This window comes from Nycticebus coucang, chromosome 16, assembly GCF_027406575.1.
Source record: "Nycticebus coucang isolate mNycCou1 chromosome 16, mNycCou1.pri, whole genome shotgun sequence".
Taxonomy (NCBI): Eukaryota; Metazoa; Chordata; class Mammalia; order Primates; family Lorisidae; genus Nycticebus; species Nycticebus coucang.
In genome coordinates this window covers 80,132,470-80,149,163 of record NC_069795.1, presented here as the reverse complement: position 1 = coordinate 80,149,163, position 16,694 = coordinate 80,132,470, and the positions used below count along the sequence as shown (strand labels likewise).

The window sequence follows — 16,694 nt, the reverse complement described above, 5'->3', positions numbered from 1 at the left end:
GTTTACATGGATGGAGCTGGAACATATTCTTCTTAGTAAAGTGTCTCAAGAATGGAGGAAAAAGTATCCAGTGTACTCAGCCCTACTATGAAACTAATTTGTGGCTTTCACATGAAAGCTATAACCCAGTTACAACCTAAGAATAGGGGGAAGGGGGAAAGGGAGGGGAGGGAGGGGGAGGATGGGTGGAGGGAGGGTGATTGATGGGATTATACCTGCGGTGCATCTTACAAGGGTATATATGAAACTTAGTAAATGTGGAATGTAAATTTCTTAACACAATAACTAAGAAAATGCCATGAAGGCTATGTTAACCAGTGTGATGAAAATGTGTCAAATGGTCTATGAAACCAGAGTATGGTGCCCCATGATCACATTAATGTACACAGCTATGATTTAATAAAAAAAAAAAAGAAAGAAAGCTGAACTGGTGGGAAGGAGCTGCTCTACCCAAGGGTGGAGAAATTTAGGGACCTGGGAGAGGTAAGAGTTATCCCCACATGCCTGGGCAGGGAACCAACAGCCTGTCTGCTTTGCAACGTAGCCCCATTTTGCCATCTCCCGCCCGCGTGAGATCTACAAACTTTAGGATATATGGCCCATGCCTGAGCTTCGATCATCTGATAAAGAAGTACAACAACCTAAGAAATCCCATAAGCTAGACAGGAAAAGATCAGGCAGAATATTCAGAACTGGTGAAATAAAGAAGCTGCTGGGGGTAGAGGAAGCCTACATTAATAATAGTAAGAGCACCCAAGAAAATGCAAATGTAGCACAAAAAAATGAAGCAAACACAATTTCCTGCAGCCCCTGCACCTCAAAACACTATATAACAACTTAACAGTTCAATAGGGATTTGAAGGAGATAATGAACATTGCTGAAAACTGAGACTGTAGTTGGGAAAAACTGAGTGCAAATGAAAAAATCTTCAAGTACAAAGCAAAATTATAAAAAGGTGACAATCACAAGAAAAAAGAGACTAAAAGGATAGATCCCAGGAGACCGGCCATGTGAATGATAGAAAGTCCTGAAGTTAAAAAAAAGAAAGAAAGAAATTCCAGAGAAGAAAGGCAATAATTAAACAAACAATAGAAGAAATTTTTCTTCGAAGACAAAGAAAGATTAAAAGTGCTAAGTTCCAGACTAAACTAATAATCAAAAAAGACAAACACAAATATTTCTATACTCCTAAGTTAGATGTAAAAGATTATGTGCAAAAAAAGAACAAGTTACCTGCAGAGAACTGGCATTGGACTTGTAATGTGCAATACCAGAAACCAGAGGGAAAAGGAAGAACAGCCACATACAGAAAATTAGGGGGAAAAACTCTACTTCAAGAATCCTATATCAAGGCAAGATATTATTCACTGTCAGGGCAAAGTCTTCCAACGTATATAGAAAATCAGACAGCATATCATCCCTCTATTCTATCCAAGGTCAATACTAGAGAAAATAAATTGTAAACAATCAAAGAAAGAAATAGCAGAATTTTCAAAATTAGGAAAAAGGAAATGAAGAGGGAGGGTGGAGAAAGATGAACTCTCACTTGCACATAAATCTGAATGGTGAGGGACAGATTATGAGATTGTGTAATATAAGTGCTAAATAAATGTTTTTGAAATAGAAGGGTCATAGTGTGACATTCTAATATATCATCAACTAACCTACAAGTCAGATTGACCGATCTGACTATAAAGGGAGAAATGAAAAGTAATCTCAAATTCTCTTAGATTATGGAGTCTAGAAAGAAGGGATGGAGAAGTGCAGAAGGAGAAAGGAAAATACTCTAGAGTTCCAGCTGTAGGATTGGGTTCAGGGGGTGTGAGGGTGAGGAGCAACTGCTTTGACGGGGACACAATGTGTCTTAGTGACACAAACAATAGACTTAAAAGCATCTGATGATGAGAGCAGAGAAAAAATAGACAACACACAAAATACATGAGCATGAATATGAATTCATCAGCAATGTATTTACTCACCTCTTGTCTCCAATTAAAAAACTTTATAACGTCAGCATGAAATTTCATTAAGAAATCCACATTTAATTTTATTAAGAGATTTCATACATTTCTCTTGCTCTCCTGTTGTATGATTTGGGCTTTAGGGTTAGGAGGAGAGAGAACAGCATACATACAGATTTTTATCTCCAGCATCAAAGGCTTTCTTATTGATAGGCCTTCAGCGTGGTTTATAGACCACATTGACTAAGCATTTTCCTTCTAGCATTTGGTAATAAAAATCATCCTCTTTGCCTGGCTCATATCTTCTTGTCATTCAGGTTTTATTTCAAATGTCACCTCTCAGAGAGGCCTCTCTTAACCACCTCATCTGAAGTAGATGGTCAGACACACTTTACCACATCATCTTATTTTGTGTACCTCAAAACACTTATACTATGCGGTTCAATGATTGATTGATTAATTGATTCTCTATCATTCCACTGAAATGGAAACTCACTGAAAACAGTAACTTTGCCTTTTTTTGTTGTTGTTCCCACTCTTGCATCTGGGATGGCCCAAAATAGGTAGCCAAAAGAATTGCCAAATAAGAGAATCTCAATTTCCACATCAAATTCTTATTGTCTTATTGTCTTTTGGGATGGCCCAAAGTAGGTAGCCAAAATAATTGCCAAATAAGAGAATCTCAATTTCCACATCAAATTCTTATTGTCTTCCCTCTATATTTTGTTCTATACCTGTGATCATTACGGTCCTTATCCGGGCTGAGATGAGCTCTTCCAAGACAGGTTTAGTCTCTTCCTTCAACCGATTCTCCAAGATCAGCAATCCCAGAAATATGAGATTTAATTCCACCTCCTCCCTGGAAATACACATACATATATGTATAGATAGATTGACTGATTCTATTCAATCATATATATGTGTCATATATATTTATTAATTCTGTTCAGGATTAATATTAATTAATTAATTAGAATTCTGTTTAGAATTAATTAATTCTGTTCAGTCATTTATATATGACATATATGCATATATGATTGAACAGAAATAGAACATTATAGCTTTCTTACAGGAAGTAAAACAAAGACAAAGACCCTTGTCAAAGTGGTTCCACTCACTCATTCAAACACAGTTCTTTAGGCACTAATCAGATTCAGATATAATCCAGAAAAAATGCAGAAGGAAACACAAAGGATATGGAAATATTCACTGAGTCAAGAGAAGGGGGGTACTTATTCAGCAAAAGCTTTGCAGAAAACAAGCTAAAAGACTGTAAGTGTTACCTAAGTAACAAAGGGGAATTTGAAACGTAATGGAAAATTAAGAGAAGCACAAGAAAAATAACTGCCAGTTTCTTCAGAAACCAAGGCTGTAATCAACCCCGTTTTAGCCGCAGGAAGTATGAAGTCATAATCTCAACAAACGTCCCTCTATTAAGGCCAAGCTCCTCCCCGCTTCTCCCTCCACCTGTAGCAATGCTCTTTTTGCATTGCCTGGATGTTTCTAAGAGCCAGTAAGCCCTCCAAGGCTCTTATTCACCACAAGAACATTTTCAGGAACATTTTACAGGACCAAGTGCAGGAAATACAGTTGAGATGTTGAGATTAGGAGTTCAACTGATTCATACATCTTACATGCAGACATGAGAACAGGATGCTAGCACAGCCGAAATCTGGCTGAAACAAATGAAAACAGCACTACTAGAAAGCTCCTTGACTTGCTTGCCACTTGTGTGTCTGGTCTGAATGCTGGGTCTCACATAAGCCAGGGTCATGAACTAGAGTTAGTGATACTCCCCGGAAGCTCCTATCCCTCCATCAGAGCCCCAGCGTGTGGACAGTTTGAACTGCTCAGCTCAGAGCATGCTCGGGAGATGGCATTTCTCATTCTTCTGAACCTGACTTGTAAGTCTCTCTATAACATGGTTCCAAACTCTCTTTTCAGCTTATCACTAAATTCTTCACTCATCCTAATTTTAAGCCAAGTTGAAGCAGTCACCATGGATAGTACCTGTACTTAACCATCTCTAGACTTTTGTTCTAGACTGCTATGAGACATTCTTCCTTAATTCATGGAAAGGTTATAAGTTCCCCTGTGATTTGCTAGTATTTTGAGGCCCAGCTGTCATGGTACCTTTCCCAGAGAGGATTCGTCAGATAGAAATAATTTCCCCCTTGTCATATTACCACTGCCTCAGTTTAGTTCATATTTTATTTGTTCATATATTACCAGTCTTGACTTTGTGATCTGTCACTCAGTCTCAACTACTTGAGGGGAAGCCCAGCTGACTCAATGCTGTGTTCAACAATGCCCACCTTTGCTGGACACACAGGAAATGCTCAGCAAATGTGTGCCTCCTTGAAATGCTCTGAGACTAATGTGACTTCTTTTTCACAATCTAGAAAAATTCATTTCTGTTTTCAAAAATTCTACTGTTAGTGAGTTCAAGGAACTACACTGAGGAGAAGGAGAGAATATGGAAAAACTATAGTAGCCCCTAACTCCAGAGATTTCACATTCAACTAGAAGGTAAAACTTAGACGTGACCACTTCAGTTGTATGGAAGGCTGGGAAAAGGATCCTGGCTGATGTACAAATCAAGTCCCAAGAAATCAGAGAAGAGGGTGCAGTCATTCCTGGGTGAAGTGATTGCAGGAGCCTTCCTGGGGGGAGGTGATGGTTAATCTGGTCTTTAAAGGATAACTTAGCTAGTTGATGTCTAATTGAGGATTGCCAATCTTTCTCGTGTTCCTTGTGCTCAGACCTCAAGCTTTAGTTATTTTCAGAGATGATATACATACAGCCAACCACAAGGTGCCAAATTAGGCCAAGAAAATGGCTGCAGGGTCAAATCTTTTCCATAGCCTATGTTGGCACTACTATTTCTAGTTTCTTTGGCTTATCGCCTTCAGAGGGGTTCCAGACAATAGTCAGGAAACTGGTGTTCTAATCTCAGCCCTACCACTGCCTTGCTGTGTGATCTGAGAGCATCTGCTCTCTTTGGTGATCTAATTCAGCTTGGGATCTCCAAGGCCTCTGCCAGCTCCAGTGTTACATGATTCTTCTTTACACGAGTATTCATTGTGAACCAAGAAATAAAAGGGAGTAATTTCTTGAGAGTTCTCAAGCTCTGCAACTTAGAATAGCATGCTATCCTCTCCTGCTTCCTGCATAGACATTAAAGCTCTTTCTGAAATAATAAATAATGATGAGTGTAATACAAAGGAAGCATTATCATCCTTCTGGTTATGCTTTATGTTTTTTAAAATCGATGTGACTTCGAGGGGATGAAGTATGCATAAAGTGAGCCAATAACCCTTGAACAGAAACAGCCTAAGTAACCACACACAAAAGAAGCAAAAGCAAAATACCCAGAAAGAAAGTCCTGTCCTAATCGGGAGTTAGAAAAGGACAGGAAAATTAATTTAGCTATCCATACACCTGTGGTGATATGGTTTTAAGAGAAGAGAAGCAAATTGATGACCTAAGACCAACTTCTATCATTGAATTTGTGTTTAGGCCATACCAGCTTTTGGAAAATTAGAAGTTTTGTGCCTCTGGGCAGGACATGTATTCTCCCATGTGCCATAGTCTACACCATCCTCTACCACTCATGAACCTCTACAGCCGGTGCTCTGTTACATCTACAAGTTCTAAAACCATGACTTTGAAACTTGTAAATACACAAATATCTTATTATGATAGTCATAACATAGCAGCCAGAACCTTGCTATATCCCTGGCAACAGGCTCTTGGGAAATAAAGTTTCATTCCCAATCCTGCTCCATCTCTTCCTTGAACACAAATCTCCTCTTCTTCAAACTGTGACATCAAATCTCAAAGTTCGCTTTTAGTTTTCTGTTTTGAGTGACTCTGAAATGGGTTGATCAAATTACAACAAACATCCAGAGTTGTAATAGCCAAAGTTGCAGGGAGTACATTCAGCTGACCCTGGGGAGGTGGCCCAGTAAGTCCAAGAATCTCACACAATGAGCCACTTCCCCTCATGGACCTCACTTTGCCCATTCGTGAAGTCAGAGGGTCACATCAGGCATTCTCAGCAGAGATGTTGTGGCATCTGAGCAAGATTTTCTGTAACGACTAATAAAAATGAAGACTTATCCTCCATTCCTCATACCTTTGAATATTTTCTTGGACATTAGGAATGCTAAAAAACAGGGATATTTTCCAAAGTCATTTTAGGCTTATACCATTTATCTTATACAATCATTATAATTACATAATATACTATATTATAAAGCTATATATAATGTCACCATATATTAAACAATTATAAAATTATTTATTATACTTGTCTTGGTCCTGTTGCACGTACAAAAACAAAGCATTTTCACACTTGTAATATTCTATTTAATTTTGCAATAACATAACTATTTATACTATGTAAGTTGAGAAGAAATTATTCTATTTTCTTCAGACTTTTACCAGGAGTTGTTGTTAACCATTTCACGATGACCTCCCTGACAGCAAGACTGCGGTGTTTGAGACTTCACACCTGTATCAGCCTACCTTTGTAGCTACTGCATCCTCAATGATTCTATACACAGTCACAAGTAACGTATTCCTTCATTTTCTTTTAGTGGCATCAGCTGAGCAATTACTAAACTATTACCTTCTGTGGTACCCTATTTTTTTATTTTTACTATATAATAGGCATTATGTTCATTTTGACAAGGAATATGTGCAGATAATATTACATACCATGTATGAATTTTATTTTACTATGTTAAAAGAAGAGTTCTAAAATGCAGTTACAACAAGAGAACATTTTAGTCGATAAAGTTGAAAGCAAATACATTAGAACTTCCATATTTAAAATCCTAAATGGGAAAATAAGCCTTGATTATCTCCACAGCAGTGTAAACAGCAGTGGCTGACACAGAGTACTAGAAATGGCATTGAAGGGAAAATAAAGATGGCAGCCTAAAAACAGTGGAAAATTATAAAAAACACACAGAGAAAATGAAGTTGAACTCCTAAATCCCGCAGTCTATTTCAGCTACTGACATGTCTATTTTAATCTACACACACTAAAACTTTCTCTATAGTTTTTCTTTTTTCTGCAAACATTACCTAGATCAGTGGTTCTCACCTTCCTAATGCCACGATGTATTTTCATTGTTACAACCCACAGGTTGAGAACCGCTGACCTAGATTAAATAATCTAAGATTTATTTATTTGTTTCATTAAGCTGTGTATTTCCTACCAAGATATTTTTTCAGGCAAATGTTATGTTTCATAACTTCCCACTAATCCACCAACTGAATTTAAAAAAAAAGAAGTGGGGTCATGACCTCAATTTCAAACTCTGAAACACTGATTATATTCCTATGTCTGTTTTCACAAAGCTGTAAAATGACATCATATTTTGTATTTTATGTATTTATTTCTTATAAAAATCTCTCAGTCACATTAGCTTTGTGATTTAGGAATGGCAGGAATGACTATATTCCTGTTTACCGATGTTAAGGATATTTTATGTACACAAATAAATTTTTAGCAAGCTATGTCGCTGTATCTACCACCCATAAGCCTTGAATCTCATCCCATTCTGGTGAGTTTTTCCACCAAACCATTTTGCTTTGTCAAAATGCTTTCCCACTTACCTTGTCCAGGCAGTGGTGTGGGAGTCATTGTCCAGCTTCTTGTAGGCCAGTGCTATGACCCGAAAGCCCTGTGTCGTGTAAATCTGAAGTTCACTAACAAAACTAGTTGGTACTGTTTAGAAAGTAACACAGGATTAGTATTGGCCAAAACTAGTACTGGCCAATATTTATATGGCCAGTACTGGTAAAGCAGTTTTTTACAAACACCTAACTCTTGCCCAAGAAAACACACCTCTACAAAGATGTGCATACAAGCAGCAGTTCCAAACATAACTACATTGTAAGGGTTGATCTCTTGGGGTCCAATGAAACTGAAATGAGAAGGAAGCATTTGAAAAAAAGAAAAAGGATAGGGAAAATGTAGAATTCTTTTTTCTCCAGTTCAACCAACAAACATTTACTGAGAATCTACTAAGTGCCAGACCTGGGCTAGGAAGAGGTTAAACTGCCAGCTCAGCTCTAAGAATTTCTGTCTAATTGAGTAACAGCCAGTAGACTAACAATGCAGTTGAATAAGATCATTGCAATGATCCAGGCAATTGCAGCATGCTGTGAAACGCACTTACTGGTACCCACATTAGACTGGGAGGAGATTAGAGGAAGGAAGGAAGAGCTTTTTGGCTGAGGAAACATCACGCACTCAAGCATGGAGGCATGAAGACAGTAAGCCCTGGGTGTTTAGTTTGGCTCAAAGGAGCAGGTTGGGTCATGAAAGCCTCATAGATAATCCTGAAGAAATTCGAGATTATACTGGAAACTACAGGGAAGCAACTGGAAGAATCAAAGCAAAAAAGTGGCAACATAGTTGTGATAGAAAAACCAATCTGGTCACAGTATAGAGGCTAAATCAGAGTGAAAGAGACTGGAGGCAGAGGCTGATTCACCAGCTGATGAAATGATCAAGGATGGTGAAGGCCTGCACCGACCATGACAGGGCCGTGGACTAGCAACTCACAAGACACAGGCGGGAGGGAGAGGGAGGATCAGAGGACAACACCTAATTGGGGTGTGGGGGTGTTAACATTCACCAAAATGGGAAATTGGGAGAAAGATAAGCTTGATGTGGGTATTGACTTTGGAATGCCAATGAGTCACCCAACTGTGATGACCAGCAGGCAATTGGACTCATAGAGGAAGTGGTTTGGGGACATATTTACCAGAATACAGATTTGTCAATTGTAATAAAATTCTGTTTACTGACCTGTCTCAGGTTGGCAAAAGCTGGCCACCCTCTCTGGTGCACCTTTCATGAATGCCAGTCGATCACCCCCCATCTCCTGGACAATGACTGTCATCCTTTGCAGTGCTGATGAGAACGGGAACTGATGCAGGATTGCGATCCCTTCCACTGGCACCTGGGTGAGGAATGAAGAGGCACACGTCAACGTAGCTCTTCGCTATCGAGAATTAACTACTCCTCCTGTAATTCTGATTTTTAGCAGAAAAGGAGAAAAGTCTCACCAATTTTCACACCTGGAAGTCAAAGAAGATATATCTGTGACCTTTCAAACCATAGTCCAGAGCAGAGTACCCACCCTGAGTGTTGTGGGGGAGCAGCAGGCTTGGCTTACCTGGCTGGCTGTGTGGCCGGGCTTCACAACCATGGCGTGTGCCGGCACTCCCTTGAGGTGCAAATCGTCCTCAGAAATAGCCATTTCCTGTGTCACAAATGGGGTATTTTGTTGTAGAGATGTAGTTATTGTTCAACTACTGATGCTAAGCTTAAACCCTCCCCTTGAGAAAACCCCCAGACCACCTCAGTGTACCCCTGTGTTTCTTTCCTCAACTAGAGGGACGTGAACCAGACCTATTCTGCCCCAGAAAAAGATAAAACCCTGGAAATGCTGCAAAACTTGAAGGGCAGGCACTTCTGAAAGATTCATGCAATTTATCCTGTTTTCTCTGTTGGAATGTGCTGTATAAAAGCTCATTCTCCATTTCTGAAGAGCTTAACTTGAAAGTGGGGCGGGTGAACAGCCGGACTTAGTGTGAAGCAAGCACCTTTCTTTCTTTTCCTGGAGTCCACGGCTGCTCCTGCTATTGCCTGCCCGCCTCATTTGGATTGATGACTCTGAGGGCAAGGCAGGGCAGGGACTGTGATGTACACAGTTAATATTCATTAATTACTATAATGATGACCCGAAATTATAGTCAAAGAAACCTTTTACCTAAAGATAACACAGTGCTTTGTAATCATCCTGTTGAGTGGTTGAAAAATGCAGAATCAATAACTTAGAAAGGATGGAAGATTGGCAAAGTGACATGAGACTACTAGGAAATAATGCTCTATGAGGTCTGGAAGGAACCCTAACACTTATCTTTCTTACTGGTGCTCACAGTGTGTCACTGGGACCTAGAACTATATGCTGACGGGCTTAGAACTAAGTATCTGGGGCTATGTGCCCTCTCTTCCCCACCTTTGTGCCCCACCTTTTCTTTCAACTGGAGCAACTCCAACTATTTAGTTTTTATAAAATGTCTTCCCCCCCCCCTTTGGGTAAATACACAGTAGTGGGATTGATGGATCAAATGGCAGGTCTACTTTTAGCTCCTTGAGGAGCTTTCCATAGAGGTTGCACTAGTTTGCAGCCCCAGCAACAGTGTATAGGAGTTCCTTTCACTCCACATCCACATCAGTATCTGTTATTTTGGGACTTTTTAGTAAGAGCCATTCTTGCTGGAGTATTTAGTTTCAAAAGGGTACTTCTGAATAATGTTTCCTTTTTAAAAAGATTCCAGGTTTTATGGTCTCATTTTGTTTTATGTGAACACTCCTGGTCTAATTCAATCCTCTCCTTTTATGGTCCTGGGAGCCGAGGTGCCAACATGGGAGACAACTGACTTAGCAGGTTGAGCAGTGGGCAAGAGTACAGCCCAGGTGAAAAGTGGAAGAGCCGGATCCTTGCACTGTACCATTCACAATTAAATCTAGCTCCGAGTCTCAATAAAAATTCTTTAATGAGGCCAGGCATGTGGCTCATTTCTCTAGGCCTTGCACTCTGGAAGGCTGAGGCAGGTGGATTGCTTAAGCTCAGGAGTTCTAGACCAGCCTAAGCAAGAGCAAGATCCCATCTCTAGAAATAGCTGGGCTTTGCGGCAGGCAGCCTATAGTCCCAGCTACTCCGGAGGCTGAGGCAAGAGCATCATCTGAGCCCAAGAGTTTGAGGTTGCTGTGAGGACACCATATGCAATGGTGCTATGGTGACCATGGCATGCTATGTCATCCACAGCACCCGGAGCCACAAGGAGCCCCCCAGCCCAGCTGACAGGCCCGAGAAGACCCGGTCCCTGGCAGGCAAGTGGCCAAACCACGCGTCTCTGACACAGTGGCCCTCGGTGCACAGGTGTCCCGGGAGCCATCAGTGCAGCCCAGAGGTAGAGGCCTCCACCCTGGACATGTTCACTGAGAAGCTGCCGCCCAGTGTGAGGATCACCAAGACAGAGTCTCCGGTCATCCCCTCCCCAGGTCGTCGGGGCGGCAGCACAGCCCTAAAGGAGCTGCAACCGCGCGGCCCCAGAGTGAGTGGGCCAACAGCCTGGACAGCGAGCGCTGCCCAGAGTCTCGGAGCCAGCTGCAGAACCCCCCGGAAGACGGTGTATGGCCAGCCGAACCACACACATCCTGACCTCTGAGGACCAGCTTCCCGAGAACGTCGCCCTGGCAAACACCTCCGACCGGTAGGGGAGGTTCCTGTCCACGTCCTGAGAGGCACCGCTCCCTGTGGTTTGCAGGTGCTCTACAGCCGGCGTGCAGGCTGCCTTCAGCACCGTGGTCTCTCGGATGCTGAGATGCTGCCACTGCAATTCCCCCGCGCCCGCGAAAACTGCGGTGGCAGGGGCTCAGCACTACCGCAGCGCCATTCTCATCCAGCCAATTGTGGAGCCGTCCTCAGCCACATCCGGAGACTCGGATGATGCAGCCCCCATCTGGCTCTGGCGTGCGATCCTCCTCCCCACCATCCACATCTCCTGCAGCCAAGGAAGGCTCCCCTACCGCCACCTTCCTCCGCATCTGTGAGTGGAGGCCTGTCCTCCCCCAGCCAGGGTGTTGGCGCTGAGCTGACACGGCTGCAGGTGTACTACTGGACGGCTGCACAGCCCACGGACAGGAAGAGAGATGCCGAGAAGCACCTGCCCGCCGCCAAAAGCACGTTCAAGTACACCTTCCGGTCTCTGCAGGTCAGCAGGCTGCCCAGCAGTGGCGAGGCTGCGGCCACACCCACCATGTCGATGACCGCGGTCACCAAGGAGAAGAACAAGATGATGATGTTTCTGCCCAAGAAGAGGAAGGACAAAGGCGTGGAATCCAAAAGTCAGTGCATGGAGGACATCAGCCGTCTGATACGCACAGCCAGGCAGCAGCAGAACATGCTGCTGGTCCTCCTGGATGGTGTGGAGTGCAGTGATGAGAAGTTCTTCCAGCTGGCCGCCCAGCTGTCCTCCCATGGGAAGCACTTCCCTATCTGCACCTTGGGACACTCCAAGGCCACTGTCTAACTCCTTCAACCAAGAGGATCCAAGTCCTGCCTCACAGCAGCCACTGCACCTGGAGGGCCCAGCTACATTTCTGCTAACATTTCAGTTTACGACAGAGACAAATACTTAAAAACACAAAGACAAACAGTCTTAAGTATGAATGTGCTCACAACTTGGAAACTAACTGGCTGCTCCCTGCTGGGAGGAGTGACCACTCTGCTTGTTAACCAGAAAGTTCCCACGGGCAGCTGAGAGGCCAAGTTGAGGATGGCAGCATGTGCTCTGGTCTCCGGAGCCACCCAGCCCCCACAAGCCAGGGGGCTTCTTGCCTTCATGTCCTTCCCAAAGCCAAGACTCTGCTTCCTCAGGAAGCCTGGGTCAGGCACAGGCCACAGAGCTTGGTGGTTAGACGCCGAGAAGCCCAGGGCCTGGCGGGGGTGTCCTGAGTTATGCATCAGAGCCGCCTGCCTGAGAGCCACCCCCAGCACTGCCCACACGTAGTTCCCAATAAACTCCTGCCTCATAGTGGAGGTTTTTTAGTAGCAGATATTTTTAATGCTTTTAAATACATGTTAAAATGTTTTTAAAAATCTTGCTACTGAGGGTGACAAAATGAGACTCTGTCTCAAAACAAATTCTTTCATGATTTTCCTTTATGTTGTTTCTAGCCTTAGAAATAAAATCAATACCAAATTAATAGGAATACAAAACTCAAGGTTCACGATAAGGCTATGAGTTCTCCTTAGGTCCTAGAGACAGCAGTGTTTCCTCATCCCATGTTATAGAAAACTTTGAAATCAGACAACGCTTATAAAACAATACAGGGAGTAGATAATTATATCATAATTCTGATTATATTAATACTATTGAGCCCGTAATAGGTGCCAGGCACAGTACTGAGGGTTTTGTTAATGGATCATCTCAGTTAGTCCTCACAATAATTTATCAACTTCATTGTGCAGATGGGGCAAGCAGGCTTGGATTAGTTTGCTCTTCACTGACAAATGTTCTTCATATTGGAAAACTCATGTTCTGTAACTGTCAAACAGCTATGATAAAGCCTACATTGCTATGGCATCAAAGAAGCTTCTTAGATTCTCTGCACAGCAGAGACTTACCCAAGTGGTAGCTTCAAACATTTTGAGGTCCAGAGGGTCTCCCTGGATGGTCCCGTCGAGAAGAATCAGAGAGTGGCAGCTGGCCATGGCTGCACACAGTGGGCCCCAGGGCAAAGCCTTGCCTGAGGCAAAACTGTAGACTTCCTGGAAGCTAAAGAAGAGGGAAAGACCTTTAGTTCTAATCCTTCATGCAAAAATGGATCATCTTAGAGGTGAACATCTTTTTAAATAGTAATTTAATATGCTTTGTTCCATTGTATACCCACTGTCTAGTCTCCCCAAACTAATACAGTTTTTTCCAGCCACCCTCCTTGGGTAAGTTTGCTGAGAAAGAGAAAGGTCAGTGACCTACTTTCAAGCTCTTTTTCCCCCTCTTTTCACCCTTCTTTGACTGATTTAATTCAGAAGTATGAAAGGAACTAGAAGTATCACCCTTACTTCTAAGCTCCTCCTCTTCCTTCCCAACTACTACTTTTTTTCCAATCCTGTGGAACAGAACAGAGTAGTTATATATGTTCATCTCCCTCAGTCAAACCTTTGGGACAAGGTTGCATCTTTCATATCTATCTCCTGATATAAGTGATATTTGGCCCACAGTAGACAGTCAATAAATGCATGAATGAATGAACAAATAAGTTGGCTACTGGAAATCTGCAAGGCGTAATGGTGAAGAAATAAACACTAAAACATTTTTGAAAAGGACCCTGCATTCCCCCTTCCACCCTGGCCTCTAGTGTCCATGTGGCAGCCGTTACTCTCATCATTTCCTGTAGAAAGTGGCTTCATCCAAAATCTGTTAAAATACAACTCAGTGTCATATGCAGGGTTCTTTCACTAATTCAGACTGGAAGCCATTGAATTCAGCCTCAGGCCCACTAGAGGAATGTCCTCTGCAACCTTGATAACCAGCTGCTTCTTCATTGTACCCTGTAGTATTTGGTTCACAAAGCAACCCATCCTATTTGGAGGATCCTTGAATGGAGAAGGTTTTTCCCACATTGAGGCAAAATCTGCTTCTTGGAACCAATCAGAATCAACTTGCCCCTCCTTCTCCACATATCAACCTCTTGCAGACGTAGGGATCCGCTCTGCCATAGCCCCTTCATTCTCCCTTCTCTGGGATACAGAGGAGCCTGTAGCTGTTCCTCCAACATGTACTTATCAAGCCTCTAACCTTCCTGATTACTCTTTCTTAGAAAAGTTTTTGTAAGTTTGTCTTAAAATGTGGTCTCTAGAATCCGGCTATTATTCCTGATAACACGGCTATGGCATTTCTTAGTTTACTTAGGTTGCGCCAGCCTTTTGTTTTGAAAGAAAGCACATCACAATGTTAACTCATAAATCAGCCACATTTCCTCCTGGATTTTGCATTCAAGCTTCCTTTCGTAACACTAAGAGTTGAAAAATCTTTGGGCTTATTATTGACCCTGGTGGTTACATGCACTATTATGTGCCAGAAAAGCAACTTGTCTTAGTGGCTTACAACACGCCCCATGTATTTTCAAAAATATCTAAAAGGAAGAGACTTCCAGCATTACCGCAGAAATGCAAGCACAGATCAGAAAAGAAAAGCAAAAATCAGAAAAGAAATATCTTATTTTTACAACGATACATGTATCATCATCAGTCAGTAGTTCTAAGTACATAATTCAGAGTTCCAGAGTATTGAGTCAGACTCTGAGTAGCTCAACAAATACATACAGCTCTCTACCATTCCTATCCTTATATTTTTATTCAAATATTTCTAATTTATCAATCTCTGATAGACTTTGATGGTCCTTTGAAGTATCTAGCACAACAATCAGGTCCTTTATGGAAAAGATCAAAATTATCAGATAACAATGAACAAAAATATATAAGTCTGGTGCTTACTTCTTACCTAGAATTAATTCTATTTTTTTCTCTCATCTAATTAAATACATCAATTAAAAAAATTTTTTTAAATTGCTGTTTTTATATATTAGTGTTTCATAACATTTTCTATTCTTTTTTAAGTTTTCTTTTACTATTCAAAATATATTTTTTAATTCCACAGGTTACTATGACGGTACAAACAACCAAATCACAATATTTGAATTTGTTGAGTACAGTCTTTCTTGTAGCTCTGTCCTGCACTCAAAAGGTGTGTAAATTGCCATTTTAATCATTTGAAGTCAATTTTGATCTTTTGGATGGAAGAAAGGAAGTGGGGAAAGGAAAGAAAAGCAAGGCCTAATTAATCAGTAAGTTATCTAAATACGTATTGTATCAATTATTTTTAGTTAAATTTAACAAGTCATTTTTAGAAATAAAATTTCCAAAGTTTTATGAATAATACGATGTTAATTCAATAAGTAGAACATTCAAAAGACAGAACAAATTTAGCTCATTTTAGGTGAGCAAACATTTACTGAGCACCTGCTGTGTGCCTGGTACAGTGCTGTGGCATAAGGAGCACAAGCTTAAGTAAGAAGAAGATTGCTCTCAAGACGCTCACACATTTGAATAAATGCATACGTATTTTCAAGAAGCAGAAAAAGAAAAATACTAACAAACGACGAGATGGGAAGTATATTCAAATCCATTCTCCAGAAAAAATTTAAAGAACTTTAAAACGTTTAACACTGTAAAAGGCTTCCTCTGTAAAGTGGTTAGAAGTACCAGGATTACTTTTTAAGCTAGGAATGAGACTTGCATAAAAGATATTAAAATCAAACGTTATTAAAAATATTTTATGGATAAACTGTATGTCATTTTCACACTGCAAGAGGACCACGAGGAACCTTTCATGAATAAAACACTTTGTGATTTAGAGTGTGAAGTATTAGACAAAAAGACTTGCATTTTCAAACAAAACATAAATGTCCAACATGTCACCTTTCATGTTCTGATCACACTGGAGGTGGGCAGAGGGGAGAAAAAGCAAGCAGAAACACAAATTCAGACGTGACCACAAGAGGGCCACAGGAGAGAGACAGACAAATCTTTCTTTTTTTTATTTTTTATTTTTTTATTATTATTAAATCATAGCTGTGTACATTAATGCCATCATGGGGCACCATACACTGGTTTTAAAGACCATTTGACATATTTTCATCACACTGGTTAACATAGCCTTCCTGGCATTTTCTTAGTTATTGTGTTAAGACATTTATATTCTACGTTTACTAAGTTTCACATGTACCTTCACGCCCAGCTGCACATAACCAAAAGGAAGTCTTTTCTTGCTAGAGAAGAGGAGCTTACAGCAGCCAGAAAGTGGAGTTCCCAGAATCAAAATACCAAGAAAAATGACTCCACAAATGTTTCTCTTCCTGAAATCCCAGGTACAAAAGTCAGTACAGGGTTCTCCTTCCTCCTAGCATATCAAAATGTTTCAGCTTGCATAAAAGAATTCTTCCTCCCTGAAGGGCAGTGTCCTAGTCTTGTCTAAATTACCTAAATGGGGTCAACTTCAGGCCTCCGAAGAATATGCTAAAAGGAAATTGCATTTCTTTCTTTCCTTTTTTTTTTTTTTTCAGACAGAGTCCC

The 16,694-nt window shown here is 41.2% G+C and overlaps 1 protein-coding gene and 1 pseudogene across 6 annotated transcripts in view; one reads left to right on the top strand and one right to left on the bottom strand.

The window, feature by feature from the left end:
- The window catches only part of ATP13A4 (ATPase 13A4), a 189,881-nt gene that overhangs the window by 40,122 nt on the left and 133,065 nt on the right, over positions 1–16,694 (bottom strand). For all 6 annotated transcript variants that reach the window (XM_053564731.1, XM_053564732.1, XM_053564733.1 and 3 more), the window contains 5 exons: positions 13,185–13,335; positions 9,162–9,248; positions 8,792–8,945; positions 7,591–7,702; positions 2,697–2,821 (listed from right to left, as the gene is read on the bottom strand). In XM_053564731.1, the coding sequence (XP_053420706.1) occupies positions 2,697–2,821; positions 7,591–7,702; positions 8,792–8,945; positions 9,162–9,248; positions 13,185–13,335 (629 nt within the window). The remainder of the gene's footprint in view (positions 1–2,696; positions 2,822–7,590; positions 7,703–8,791; positions 8,946–9,161; positions 9,249–13,184; positions 13,336–16,694) is intronic.
- LOC128567544 (phosphofurin acidic cluster sorting protein 2-like) lies at positions 10,543–12,384 on the top strand (annotated as a pseudogene).